The 15,728-nt window shown below is 34.2% G+C and overlaps 1 protein-coding gene across 2 annotated transcripts in view; it reads left to right on the top strand.

Annotated features, from left to right (window-relative positions):
• Positions 1 to 15,728, top strand: part of P4HA1 (prolyl 4-hydroxylase subunit alpha 1) — a 78,266-nt gene that overhangs the window by 31,837 nt on the left and 30,701 nt on the right. Inside the window, exons 6-9 of one of the 2 annotated variants that reach the window (XM_044239761.1) lie at positions 178 to 417; positions 3,131 to 3,327; positions 5,434 to 5,610; positions 8,974 to 9,044. In XM_044239761.1, the coding sequence (XP_044095696.1) occupies positions 178 to 417; positions 3,131 to 3,327; positions 5,434 to 5,610; positions 8,974 to 9,044 (685 nt within the window). Of the gene's footprint in view, positions 1 to 177; positions 418 to 3,130; positions 3,328 to 5,433; positions 5,611 to 7,869; positions 7,941 to 8,973; positions 9,045 to 15,728 lie in introns of both variants that reach the window. The other variant, XM_044239762.1, reaches the window with a different exon arrangement.

The following is a 15,728-nucleotide window of genomic DNA, read 5'->3' as shown; positions in this document are numbered from 1 at the left end:
AGTGTGATTCTTACCATGTTTCATTACCTTGTAGATTGTTCCTTTGTTCATAAATTTAGGATGATTCTTGTTTTTCCTACCTCAGAAGCTTGTCACAAATGAAAGTGAGATAGCACTTTGAAAGCTGTATAGTCCTAAATACATATTTTTAAAGTTCTCTTTATTTTCTTTCCTTAGGAGTAAAACACAAATCTTTTCTAACAGTTGAAGACTGTTTTGAGTTGGGCAAAGTGGCCTATACAGAAGCTGATTATTACCATACAGAACTGTGGATGGAACAAGCACTGAGGCAGCTGGATGAAGGCGAGGTTTCTACCATTGATAAAGTCTCTGTTCTAGATTATTTGAGCTATGCGGTATACCAGCAGGGAGACCTAGATAAGGCACTTTTGCTCACAAAGAAGCTTCTTGAACTAGGTATGTTAATTTGGCCTAAACTTCTATATAAGTTGCATATGATAATCATTATATATAAGTGTCAAGCTATATGACAAGATAAATATGTATATAATTCTGATACAGGACTATGTTGCCTTATATGTGTAATGAATATATATAATTCTGAAACATAATTTTCATATAACTTTGGTACTTTTTTTTTTCTTTTTCAAGTCTTTATTTAAATTCCAGTTAGCACACAGCCCAATATTAGTTTCAGGTGTAGAATTTAGTGATTCATCACCTACACACAACACCTGGTGCTCACCACAAGTGCCCTCCTCAATACCTATCACCTATCTGACCCATCCTCCATCATCTCCCGTTCTGCAACCGTCAGTTTGTTCCTCTGTGGTTGAGTCTGTTTCTTGTTTTGCCTCTTTTTTCTCCCCTTATGTTCATCTGTTTTGTTTCTTAAATTCTACTTGTGAGTGAATCATACGTATTTGTCTTTCTCTGACTTACTTCTCTTAGCATTATACTCTCTAGCTCCATACATGTGATTGCAGAGTTTTCATTCTTTTTTATGACTGAGTAATATCCACTTGGGTACTTTTTATTTGTTTAAGTCAAGAGTCTATCTGTTAGACAAATTTTATCCTCCATTTATCTACTAAATAAATGGCAACTCATTTTTCTTAGCTAACACAGTGGCTGTGTTTCTCTGCGGTATACTCTTTAGGAACTTCAAAATTGTACCTGACCTAACAAACTCAGTCAAAAATGCTTATTTACCAGGTTGTCATATTAAATATTAACCAGTTTCCTTTGAGGAATATTTTTTTTGAGGAATATTTTAAAATTGCATTTCATATGTAAAAATAGTGATTTGAAGTAAATAGACTGAAAATATATTTGTCATATTCAGATGTTAGGTAATGCGGTATCCTATGAGGAGTTGGTCACTAGTGTTTTGAACTTGTTTCTCTAAGTATGATCCAGAGACCACGTGCATCAGAATTACTTGGATGCATATTAGAAATGAAAAATTCCTTGATCTCCACCCCAGACCTACTAAATCAGAATCTCTGGGGGTAGAGTTGAATGCTAAAAAGTTCAGGTGGCCTTTGGTCTAAAATGAATCTTTAAAACTTTTTACTAGTTAGTATTTTTCTGAACAGATTAATATGTGTATGTTAGAAGAGGCCAGTTGTTAAAAGGATTGGTCATCGTCATCTGAAAACTTCTGACAGGTTATTTCTTGGTTGAGTGAATTAATAAATTAAGATATTAGTTCAAATACTCTTTTTTCAGTGTTTTGTAGTGATTTTTTCCCTCCTGACTTAAAGAGTCATAATAGGAAATTTTTAAAAATAGAAAAGATATGGAAGAGTTCCATAAGCCAATCACTGGAAGATACCCACAAATTTTGTTTCCTTATAGTATATATTCCCTTTCCTGCACATACTCACTTTTCTTTTTCTCTTACAAAATTAAGATCATATTGTATATTACAGCGTACATTTTGAGCAGTTTCTCAAAGACAAATATTTTACAAATCTAAGGCTAGATATCCTAAACACTTCCCGTTAATACCACAAGTGAAGTTTCTATGTATTGGTCTGTGTTTGTGTGTGTGTGAGAGAGTGTGTTGGTTTGGATTTTTTTTTTTACCCCTCCTCTGGGATGGGTGGAGTAGTTCTCTTTTACCCTACTAAAAGATAGCTTAAAATGATGACTAGCAATTCAGAGGCAGTTAGTGGATTCTGGCCTATTTGAAAATTATAACTTCAATTTCTCTTTTTTCCATCTCAGAATTTTGGAACTGAAATTCTCTTAGCCCTCAGAAGTAGGCTCTGTTCTGCATTTATGATGTATCTGTGGTGAATGTTGCTTTTGAACTGTATACACTCTCTTCCCCATGATTACATTTCAGTCTCAGAAAAATCTTTTCCATTGCTTAAAATAAAGAGAATGAGTCATATTTTAGAATTCATTCAGCATCAAATTGATCATAATTCATTTGGCTGATTAATAAGTTCTAAAAGTAGAATATTTGATACTTTGAAATAAATGGCTGATTCCTTCTCCAGAACTCTTTTTCTTTTCTTTTCTTTTTTTTTTTTTTTTAAAGATTTTATTTATTTATTTGACACAAAGAGAGAGAGATCACAAGTAGGCAGAGAGGCAGACAGAGAGAGAGGAGGAAGCAGGCTTCCCGCCAAGCAGAGAGCCAGACGCGGGGTTCGATCCCAGGACCCTGAGATCGTGACCTGAGCTGAAGGCAGAGGCTTAACCTGCTGAGCCACCCAGGCGCCCCCAGAACTCTTTTTATATAGGGTGACTGTATGTGATTTACTTGGGGCAGTACTGGTTTATACCTATTGTTTTGGTACAATAATTTTTTTAAAAAGATTTTTGTTTAGCTATTTGAGACAGTACATGTGCGAGCAGGGTAGGGGTGACAATAGAAAGAATCTCAAGCAGGCTTTGTGCTGAGTGTGGAGCTGGAAGCAGGGCTCATTCCACAGCCCAGATCAAACCTGACCTGAAACTAAGTGTTGGTTACTTAACTGACTGAGCCGCCCAGACACCCCTGGTATAATAATTTTTATTAGTGCCTCCTTTCACTCTCATAAGTATCCTGGTTTGGACAGTAAATTATATGGTCCTCTATTTTTATATTACTATATTCCGATGCTTGAAAGACTGTAAACTTAACCATGGTCATGCTTTCTTCCTTACCCAATAGATCCTGAACACCAGAGAGCTAATGGTAACTTAAAATACTTTGAATATATAATGGCTAAAGAAAAAGATGTCAATAAGTCTGCTTCAGATGACCAATCTGATCAGAAAACCACACCGAAGAAAAAAGGGGCTGCTGTGGATTACCTGCCAGAGAGACAGAAGTACGAAATGCTGTGCCGTGGGGAGGGTATCAAAATGGTAAAGTGGAAAAGCCAATTGTGTGTATGTGTGAATGTGTGTGTGTGTTTGTACATAGTTCTAGAGAGAATCAGAGTTCTTTTTTAAGCCTATGTGATTAATATTAGAATTAAAGTATTGCGGTATGTTTATTGTGGGTGTCACACTTAATGTGCTCCAACTATTGGTAAAATAGCTTTAGGATAAAGCTTTTGAATCATTATGCTATTTTATTTATTTTTGGTGATATAACTCTTTGCATAGGCCAAAAGAGACTTATTTTTATAAGACGGAGGATCAGATAATTTAAGGGACATGATAAAGTTTTCTTATCTTTTAATGCAAAAGATACTTCTGCAGTCTTAAGCAGAAATAATACACCATCTTAACCTGTCCTATAAAACGAAGAACTCTTCTATACAATAATGTTTTGCGGTTTTGCTCCTATTTGACCTTAACAGGATTGCTTAGTGAAATGTGCTAATCTATTTAAAAAATACTTAAAATGCAGAAAGAGTTTCAGCAGATTTTGAGTTTAACATCTATTTTTTTTAAATACTCAAATGTGTCTATAAATATCCCTTTATTTATTGTATATTTATATTTATGTATTTATAACTCAAGAGTACTAGTGCTTCAGGGTGTTAATAGATAAAAGGCCATAAACAAAAAAGTTCAAGACTGGAGAACTTAGGTTTTTGTTCACCATCCGGGCTTTTCAGAACCTTTTTTTTTTTTTTTAAAGATTTTATTTATTTGTCAGAGTGAGCACAGGCAGACAGAGTGGCAGGCAGAGGTAGATGGAGAAGCAGGCTCCCGCTGAGCAAGGAGCCCAATGTGGGACTCGATCCCAGGATGCTGGAATCATGACCTGAGCCGAAGGCAGTGGCTTAACCAACTGAGCCACCCAGGAGTCCCGTCAGAGCCTTTTTAGGATAATGTACATTATGGATATGTTACACATTGCTTCCCAACATTAATTGATCATGCATGGAACCCTTTTTTAAGGTGTATCATGTGGTACTAGTTTTCAGTTGAATGCAGGCATATATAGAAGGAATTAGTGAATTTTGGAAGTACTTTTAAATGTAAACATTTGGGGCACCTGGGTGGCTCAGTGGGTTAAGCCATTGCCTTTGGCTCAGGTCATGATCTCAGGGTGCTGGGATCGAGTCCCACATTGGGCTCTCTGCTTAGCAGGGAGCCTGCTTCCCCCTCTCTCTCTCTCTGCCTGCCTCTCTGCCTACTTGTGATCTCTCTCTGTCAAATAAATAAAATCTTAAAAAAAAAATAAAATAAATGTAAACATTTGAATTGTGTTTCAAGTTTTTCTCTGCTGCTCATAAACTCAAGCTGGGCTGTACCTTTTGGTATTGGCGACTTCTTGATATTTGAGGACTTAATATTGACAACTTAATCTCTAACAGCAAATGCATAGATCATATCTATGTTGACACTTGAGAACTAAGTTTATGGACTCCTGGAAGAACATGCTTGCTTTTGCTTCGAGTGCTAATGAATAAATACAAGGATAATAAAACTCGATAATAGATTCACGAAACTTTTTTTAAAAATTTCACACCTAAATATTTTATTACATATCTATTGAAGATAAAGACTCAAAAAATAACCGAAAAACCATTGTCACACCTAAAAAAAGAGCACTGTATTTCCATAATACCATACATCTGGTTAGTGTTCAAATTTCCAGTAGTAAGCAGATACTTTATTACCTTTAATAACTTTTTTTTTTTTAAAGATTTTATTTATTTCTTTGACAGAGACAGATCACAAGTAGGCAGAGAGGTAGGCAGAGAGAGAGGGGGAAGCAGGCTCCCTGCTGAGCAGAGAGCCCGATGCGGGGCTTGATCCCAGCACCCTGGGATTATGACCTGAGCCGAAGGCAGAGGCTTTAATCCACTAAGCCACCCAGGTGCCCCAAAACTTTTAAAATCTTGATGTCCTATTTGATGCAAAATACTTGCAGAGTACTGTATTTTTATATATTCTTCCATCAATGCTCTATGTATCCACATGCATGATTATTGTTTCTTTTTTGCATAGGAGCAAGCATTAAAATTATTATTACTCTAATATATTTTATCATTTTCTTAACTTTATGTTTAGACTCCTCGGAGACAGAAAAAACTCTTTTGCCGTTACCATGATGGAAACCGGAATCCTAAATTCATTCTGGCTCCAGCTAAACAGGAGGATGAGTGGGACAAGCCCCGTATTATTCGCTTCCATGATATTATTTCTGATGCAGAAATTGAAATTGTCAAAGATCTAGCAAAACCAAGGGTAAATAATTTTTTTCTCTTTTTTTCCTCGATTTACTCTACTGTGTATCAGTTTTGCCTTTGCAAGATTATAAAAATGATAATTAATATGGCATTAACACCATAGATAGTTTTAGATATGTTGTCACAACATAGTAGAGTTGTAAATAAGCTCTATTTAGTACTAGTTTTTCCTCAGTTTGTTATTAACACAGATAACATACCCTGCTGCTGGGTTTTAAGCACTTAATTATGAAATTTTTATTCACACTGATTTTTATTCACAGATGTTTCAGCATCTTCCTGAAAAAGTTCTGTATGTATTTTCAAACACTTTAGTCTCATAGGCTAATCAAAGACCAACTTTCTTTTATCTTCTATATTTTTATCTGAAAGAATACTTGAAGTATTTTTATTTCGCTTTGGGCACAGTATTCCTGGAAAGATACAATCGCATAAGCATCATGCTGATTTGAAATGAGGACATCATAGTTTTCTGAGTTTAACTCCTATCATTTTTCTTAAGGAAAACAAGTTTAAAAATTTTTTTAAATTTAAATTCAACTTAATTAACATATAGTGTATTATTAGTTTCAAAGGTAGAATTTAGTATTCATTAAGGATATCAATTTAATGTAAATGCAATCCCATAAACTTAGTGCTTAGCATAGAAGTTCTTCTTTTATGAGACTTGGAGAAAGACTACCCTTTTATGCTTTTGCCTTTTTTCCCCATCAACTTGTTCTTAAAACCTGTTTGATCTCATTGTTAGTAATACAGACTGCCATCACTTTTTTTTTTTTCCAAAGATTTTTTATTTATTTGACAGAGAGAAAGATCACAAGTAGGCAGAGAGGCAGGCAAAGAAAGAGGGGGAAGCCGGCTCCCCACTGAGCAGATAGCCCAATGTGGGGCTTGATCCCAGGACCTTGAGATCATGACCCAAGCCGAAGGCCGAGGCTCAACCCACTGAGCCACCCAGGAGCCGCCTGCCATCACTTTTGTAAAGAGATTGTTAAATAAACATTAGGCACATCTGTGCTCTCATTATATAGGAGTTGACAAATTTTTTTCTGTAAAGGTACAAATAATAAATATGTTTTACGCTTTGCTGGCCATACCATGTCACAAAGTCTATGTTGTAGTGTGAAAGCAACCATAGGAAATATATAAATGAGTGTGGCTATATTTCAATAAAACTTTATTTCCAAAAACTGGCAGCAGGCTGATTTGGCACATGGGCTGTAGTTTGCTGATCCTTTTACAAAAATTTAATTATCTGGGTATCTGTACTCAAAATAAACTTAAAGTCAGAATTTTTGTTGCTGTTAAGTTTTACTATTCCAAATTGGTACTTTTTTTTTTTTAACCAAAGATTACATTTTAAGTGAAAAAGACTGGTATAATATGTATAGATACTGTCCAAGGGAATTCTTATAAATCTTTAAAACAGAGCACTACTTATATCACATCATATTCTGTCAGTATCTTTTCAGTTTCTGTTTTAATCCATTCTTTGTGGTCAGTAAACCCAGTAAAACAAAATATCTTGGTAGAATATTTTTTAAGAATTCATTTCAGTTTTAGAGGGCAAGTCTTAAATCTCTGGATTCAGAGGCCTCAGTCTTCAAAGGGGATGCCTTATTTGGATTATTTTAACCAAAAAACTCAATGCTAGTAAAAATTATATACTCTAGTTAATTTCAGGATCATCATTTTTTTTTTGGTTTGAAGTCATCATCTTCACTGTCCACTCTTTCCTACTGTTTTTGTACATTTGTGAGTTCTTTTCATCTGCCTCTGCTAAATCCAAGATTACTTCACTCAATATGTGAAATACATGAACAGATAGGTTGAAGGAAGAAAAGATGGACCTTGAAACAAATTTTGGACAACATTAACCTTTATAAAAGTTCCATCACTAAAAAAATTAAAATCAAAAGTTGGAAATGGATCATTAACTACAGATAGCCATTGAACTGTAGACTTCAAATTTTAGAACACAGTCACATCTTCCAACCACTGAAAGAAATTTAATTTCTAATCTCTTTTGTTTGTGTACCCTTCATTCATGCAAAGCAAAAACAAAATTTAAAAAAACAATACGAAAAGCTAAAACACTAACTGTCTCTCAGGGCTCAACACAAGGTGACTGGAAGTCTGTGGAATTATTTTCTCTTTTCATCCTCCTTTGTAAAAATCCCAGAATTCTGACTGGATAAATGTGATTCAATTTTTGTTTTGTTTTGTAATGCAACTATTTTGATGGTTGGCTTCACAGCTGAGGCGAGCCACCATTTCAAACCCAATAACAGGAGACTTGGAGACGGTACATTACAGAATTAGCAAAAGGTAAGAGATGTGTATGTTGCATATTTTGCCCTCTAATGAGTGTTTTGTACATCCTACAGGAATTTTCATTGAAGGGAAGTAGGTCATTTTCAGTCTCCTGCTCAAGTCACCGCCTATTTATATACGCATGGATAAACTGCTTTGTGTTTCACAGGTCTTTCCCTTTAACTAGAAGTTCTTTTTTTAAATCTTTAATTGGTCTGTTGTTTTTAGGGAATTAATATGCTTTGCATTTCTCTTCAGGTCAGGAATCAAATCTCCAGGAAATGGCTTGATTCTTATTTTCTTTTTCCTTTTTCTTGCCAAAAGGAGGAAAAAAAAAAAGAAAAAGAAAAGAAAAAACAGCAGCTTGGATTAATCTGGGAGTAGTCTTTGTTTATATAGTTCTCTCACAGTCATAAATGCTGCAGTGAATTCACATCATTCTTTATAGTGATTCGTATTGGCATTTGTTCATTCATCTTGTGAAATACCATTGTCATTTGGATTAATCTGTATTCCTCCTGTTGGACTTATTTTAAAAAACTTGCTGACTAGAAAGTTGGCAATGGAAAACACAAGAGTTATGCTTCTGATCTCAGTCTTCCAACTACTATTACTCAAGAACTTATTTGCCTTTTACTTCACCAAAGAGACTTAACAGTTTTATCTCTGAGAGTTTTAAAAAGTAAGGAGACTATTAACTATTCTTTTGTCAGAGTACTTAAAGGACATTAAACTTCTAGATCTGAGAAAGCTCCTGTGAAACCCAGTGCTATGAAGCATTTACATACAGCTTCAAATGATTTTTTTTAAAAAAAGTGAAAGGACAATATATCTACAACAAAAATATGTCAACCCATTTTCTCTTAATTTGGAAGTGGCTTTTCTTATTGCCACCTGTCTAAATGTTTTTGCTGATTTGAAACCATTACCTACCATCCAGACCAATCTGAACTCTTCCAATCACCTGTGGCTTGGCAAAACAAAACAAACAAAAGCCCCAAATTGCCTGCTACGTGAGTAAGTCCTTGTCCTTTCTCTTTTTTTGTAGCTGAGCCGAGCTACAGTACATGACCCTGAGACTGGAAAATTGACCACAGCACAGTACAGAGTATCTAAGAGGTAAGGGAGTAATGGAGAGAATTTTAGTCCTATTTGAACCATTTTCTTTCTTGAGAATCTAATTTTCATAAAACCCTGGTATGGTTTCTAAGACCTAGGCTTTAGGCATGACAACCATGCCTGAATTTTCATTATAGACTAAAAAACAGTCACGGTTATGGGACAGTTAACAGATATCTTCCAGAAGTAACTTACTAGATTTCAAAATGCCTGCTGAGACTCCCCAGACCGCACCTGAAAAGTGAAGTTGTGTTCCCATATTGAAGTTAAGTTCCCAAAGAACCTTCATAGAAACAAGGCCTAATTTAGCTTCTACGGTAAAGCAAATGTTTAAAAATCTCTGGGTCACCAGAATAGCTGTAGGTATTTAGAAAGTGCATGCCTTGAAGGAGTCCATTACAAATCCTTTTTAAGCCAATTGGTTTCACATTCTTTGCTTTTAACAATGTTTAAAGAGAATGTACTTATTAACTGATCACTGAAATAATTTTTAACAGATTACTGTGTAATTCATCTATATAACTTAGAAGCCCACAGAATAAGTGACTTTATTTCAACAGAACTCCTTTTCCATCTACTTATTTATGTAATGGAGATTTCTTAGCTCTCCTAAAAATGAGGGTATTGAAAATAACAAAATAAGCTTCTTCCATTTCATCAGAAACATCTTAATACATTTTCACTTTTTATGTTGGGTAATGATAGTTTAATCACATTATTTAGACTAATGTGTGCTAATGATAATTGTAGTAATTCATTCCAGAAGACATTATTTTTAACAATTAAATCTTTATGTTAGAGGAATTTATATTTTTATCAATTTACAAAAGTATTTTTGTCGTAGACAAGTATAATGTAATAAAAGACTTTCGGGCATAGAATTTATTTCTGTAGGACAGGGCTTCTCAACCTCAGCACTATTGACATTTTGGATCAGGTAATTCTTTGTTGTTAGGGGTTGTCATAGCTTTGTATGACGTTTAGCAGCATCTCTGGCACCCACTAGATGCCAGTAACGCCCTTCATCCCAGTTGCGACAATCAAAAATGTCTCCAGACATTGCCAGATGTTCCCTCGTAGGCAGAATTCCCACCACCACCCCCAGAGACTTCACCTCTCCACCCATGTTGAGAGCCACTATTCTAAGATAAGAATGGAATGAAAATGCAGTTCAAGGGGGAAGAAAAAGAATGATACGAAATTGCCCAAGTACTAAAAAAAAACTTCATTCATGTATTTTTGTTAAAGTGGATCATAGTGACCATCAGATCATTGTGGTATTTAGATTCCACTGGATACATTTAAAGAAGATAATTTTTTAGAAATTACCACTATTTCAGTATGCCATAATTAAATTCTTTGAAACTATTTGATGAAAAATTTAATTGTCAACTAAAAAAATGTGCAGAAAATACATAGATTTAACAACTATTTTAGGTGTCACTGAAACAAAAAAAAATTTTGAACATTATTGCTGTAAGTCATAGCAAAAGTACTTTGAAGGCTGTAGAGAACGCAGTTTCCTTACTCTTTTTGGAAAAGCTGTATGTCCTTCATATGGTAATAACCTTCAGCATGCCCACACATATATCCTGGTTTCCTAACCATGTGGTCCATGCTGCCTGCCCCAGCAAACAAGAAGACATGAAGGAAACTTAACTTCTATCATACGATTTTTATTTCAGGGAGACTTAAGAATTTGTTGAAATTAATTTGAATCATGTTTTGATACATGATTTATAATGTTTCTGTGCATTGTAGTTAACTCTAAATTTCAAGTTAAACTTCGGCTAATTTTCCTCTCTATTACAGAATCTTATTCATGTCTTAAAAAATTAACCCTTGATTTTTTTTAAAGATAAGCCATTATATATTTTATCAACATTACTACATGGTTTTAGGCATTTTTACTGTCACATGGCTTGTTTCTAAAATCTCCAGATTTGGTTGCTTTTAGGAAGCACATAAAAGAAAATTTCATGAACTTAGTTCTTTGGAAGTTCTTTTTGGAAATTTTTTATATATACAATGGGCCTTTTGAAGAAATATCCAGCCCACAGAGTCATTGGACTCTTACCAATAAGGCAAAATAAATTACTCTTGGAAAGGTGATCTGCAGACTTTTTTCCTCAAGAACTAAATATTTCTAAACTTTTTAAGCTTACTTTTAAAATATCCTAATTTTTAACTCTGAGAAGCAATTTTACTGGACTTTTTAGAAAGATACAACCATACTTTATATTATAAATGTCAATAGAAGGCTTTTAGCCACCAGCATTAGAAGCATTAAAAGACTAACACCAGAATAAATTCACCCAATCTCAGCAAAGTATGCAGTGTGTGTGTGTTTGTGTTCCAGAAAACCTAGTAACAGTGGAATTCCACAGCACACTCATATTTACTCCTAAGGAAGATCGTTCAACAAGTCTCTTAAAAATAAAGTATGTATGTTGAGAGAGAGGTCTTAACTGTTAAAGAAGGAACTTGGCCCATAAAATATCCTAAACATTTCATATTTTAACAAGTAAGTTTTTGCTGTTTTGGGAATTTATTGGCTATGCCAAGACATTTTCTACCCATTACTGGAATTGGAATTTTGAAGATTCCTACAAGTGAAATAAACGAGTGTTTTAGGTTGCCTTAAGACATTATATCTCTGAAAAAGGCATCCCAAATGTAAAACAGAAAAATTTATGTGTACTCATGTCAGTTAGTATAGTCCTTTTGCTGTGGGAACATCTGTATTTTGAATGGGCCAGAAGGGAATTTGAAATATCTGTAGTTTGAGAAATTTCCAAGTGATTGCATCATCTTCCGTGGAAGGAAAAATACGTTCCAGCATCCTAGCAGATAGAATTTTATTTGGGTAAAGTATGTGTAGAAATCCATTACTGTTTATTTACTTCATTGCCTCTCTCTGAACTTTCGGTAAGTCATCTCTGTCCTTTCCATTGTTAAAAAACAAACAGACAAAAAAACCTAAAAATGTACTACAGCTTACTAATGGAGATGCTGATAATTTTGGCTAAAGCAGAAAAACGGAATTTTAGTTTTGGAAAAGTAAATATTGAGTTACATGCGCTGAAAAGATAGTTTAGTTATCTGAGCTCATAAAGTCCGGTTAAAGTAATATTAAGGGATATGCAAATAAACAATCTAGTGTGGTAGAAAAAGCTTCTTTGATTCTGGTAGGTTAATTTTAGAAGTGGTTTTCATTTTCTTACTCTGATACACAGATTTCCTATAATATGACATTTTCTTATGCTTAAGACTTAATTTACCCATGTATATAAGGAACAAATATGATATTAAAACATTAATATTTTATAGTATGGGGCAAATACAAATACCTTGGAATATTTCAGATATTTTTTTAAATTGGAATCACATTTAACAACAACATTACCCTCTGTTAGATTGAACAGTGTTTTTCAGATTGAGGTAACTGAAAAGGACAGATCTATGGTATGATTGTATAATTATCCCACTAGGAACCAAAGGGCCAGGATAAATTCCCAGGCTAGATGATTGGCCTTTCTTTGTTTACCATCAAGCACTTGTAGAAGAATTATTGAAAGTTTGCTCGCTGTAACTGGCACTTAGAGTCCTGAATTATTTTTTGCCTTTGGAAAAAAATCACACAGTTTTTATATTAGCTAATTGTAAAATTCAGTTTTCACTTACGTTGGGTTAGAAGAAGAAGGTAGTGCAAATTATATCACTTGCATTTTCCTTTGGAAGTTTTGTAATAAGCTCCAAAACCTCCAAAATGATGGGCTATTTACTTGAACATGATGTCTTTATTCATATATTAGAAATATAATCATGCAGTGTGAGAATGTTGCTCCTTACTCAGAACAGTCCAGGGGTATGTTGGTGACTCTGTTGTTTAAGTGCCCAATTCTTGATCTCAGCTCAGATCTTGATCTTGGGATTATAAGTTCAAGCCCGGTGTTGTGGGGTGTGGAGCCTACTTAAAAAAGAAAAAAAAAAAAAAAAAAGCATTCCAGTGATACTATAAAAAAATCACATAGTAGAAGAAAAAGAAATGTTGAAACATTACTCTGAATGTACTACTTAGACTTGGGATTTCTGTGATTAAGACCAAAAGGAAATTGTCTGTGTTTTCTAATTAGTAATGGAAAATACTGTAACCTTACATTCTAACTTGGTTAAAAACACGGAGTACTTAGAAGAAAGAATCTTGATTTCTGTTGATTTAATTTAATGTAGGAAAAAGACTTCCAAATCCTAAAGAATAGACAGTTAATACATGTTACAGTATCCTCAGTGTCCACTGAACTTTTGAGCAATGTTATAACAATATAAATTCATGGCTAATTTCTTACATTACCTGATATATCTAATAATAGTGTTGAAGACAGATTAGGAGTTGGGATCCAGGTGAATGAAATGTTTTAAACTTATAGAGTTCTCCAGCTAAAGAGAGCCTTATATTATATTTTGGAGAAGATTTCAGGTGAAAGTCAAATTAAATGTAATAACTTTATATGCATAAATAGAGTTTATTTTCCTCTCTAGTGACAGTAACAGAACACAATTAAGATAACACTTTATTTTTTAACCATTAATCATTAACAACTTTAAGTGCTAAGCCTCAGACTTTCCATTGAGATCATTTATGGTATAACTAAAAGTGCAAAATAGGACTTTAAAAAATCTAAATAAAATATTTTTCCTTTAAGATTGGCAAAAACGAAAAAGATTGATACTGGCAAGTATTTTCTGAAATGGGCACTTATAAACATATGGTAAAAGTATAAAATACTTTATGGGAAAACAGTTTGATATCATTCATCAAAATGCAAAAGTCATCTAGCAGTTCCACATCTAGGAGTTTAACCTACAGAGATAGTCCCACAAGTGTGCAAAAATACACAAAAATTTTCATTACAGTATTATTTGTAAGGGAGAAAAAGTAGAAATAACCTTATTTAACCAGTGCTTTATTGGTAGACCTTCATGGTCATTTTGGAAGTAAAGATACTTTATTTTAAAATGAAAAGCAGGAGCACCTGCGTGGCTCTGCTGAGTATTCGAATCTCCATTTTGGCTCAGGTTATAATGTTGGGGTCATGAGATGGAGCCCTGAGTCAGGCTCTGCCCTTGGAGTAGAGTCTGCTTGGGATTCTCTCGCTCTCTCAAATAAATAAATAAATAAATATTTAAAAAGGGGGAAGAAATGGGGGTGTCTGGGTGGCTCAGTCGGTTAAGCATCTGCCATTGTCTCAGGTCATGATCTCAGGGTCCTGGCATCAAGCCTGATGCCGGGTTCTCTGCTCAGCAGGGAGTCTGCTTCTCCCATACTCCGTTCTGTGCTCTTCCTCATTCTCTCTCTCAAATAAATACAATCTTTAAAAAAAAATTTTTTTTAAAAATTTAAAAAAAAATTTTAAAAAAATAAAAAAAAAATTAAAAAAAATTAAATTAAAAAAATTTTAAAAAAATTTTAAAAAAATTTTTAAAAAAATTTTTAAAAAAATTTTAAAAAGAATGAAAAGCAGTACCTAAAAAAAACACTGGAATGGGAATGTAAAGTGATAATAGTTACGGAAAAGAGTCTGTTATTTCCTCAAAAAGCTAAACATAGGGTCACTATTTGATCCAGAAATTCCACTGCTAGGTATATACCCAAAAGAATTGAAAGGAGGGACTCAAGCAGGTACTTGTACATCCATGTTCATAACAGCATTATTCACAGTAGCCAAAAGGTGGAATGCAGGTGTGCATTCATGGATGAATAGATAAACAAAATGTTGTATATCCATATAATGGAATATTATCCAGCCTTAAAAAGGAATGGAATTCTGGTATGTGCACAACATGGATGAACCTTGAGGATATTATACCAAATGAAATAAGACAAAAGGACAAATATTATGTGGTTCTGTTTATGGAAGGTATGTAGAATGAAACACTCGTGCAGAGAAAAAGTGGATTAGAGGTTACCAAGGGCTGGGAGGAGAGAGAAATGGCAAATTATTGTTTAATGGGTACAGAGTGTTTGGGATGATAAAAAGTTCTGAAAATATTGGTGATCATTGTAAAACTTTGTGAATGCTATTGAATTTTACATTTAAAAATTGGGCTAAATGGGGGTGCCTGGGTGGCTCAGTGGGTTAAAGCCTCTGCTTTCAGCTCAGGTCATGATCCCAGAGTCCTGGGATGGAGCCCCACATGGGGCTCTCTGCTCGGCGGGGAGCCTTCTACCCCACTTCCCCTTTCTCTTCCTGCCTCTCTGCCTACTTGTGATCTCTGTTAAATAATAAAATCTTTTTAAAAATAAACATAAAAATGGGTTAAATGGTAAATTGTATGTTACATATTTTCTACCACAATATCTTTTTTAAACTGAAGTAGTGCTTTATGTATTGCTTTAGAAAGATGTCAGAAGTACTTTCAGGGGGAAAAAGTGAATATGTATATTGATGTGGGAGATTGGAAGATGAGTAGATTAGTATTTCTTGAAAAATTCTCTCTGTATATTTGTTTATTCACAGGGAGAAATATTGAGAGGATATGTACCAATTTGTTACAATGTACGGTTTATCTGTGAGGAGTGGGACTAGGAGAGGGATTTTGTATATTTTTGCATTGTTTGGAATTTTTATAAGTATTTTTTTAAATAGCTTTATTGGGAGATACACAAACCATACAGTTCAT

This window comes from Neovison vison, chromosome 2 (genome assembly GCF_020171115.1).
Source record: "Neovison vison isolate M4711 chromosome 2, ASM_NN_V1, whole genome shotgun sequence".
NCBI classification, from domain to species: domain Eukaryota; kingdom Metazoa; phylum Chordata; class Mammalia; order Carnivora; family Mustelidae; genus Neogale; species Neogale vison.
Note: the sequence above shows the minus strand (reverse complement) of the source record. Positions and strands in the feature narration are given on the sequence as shown.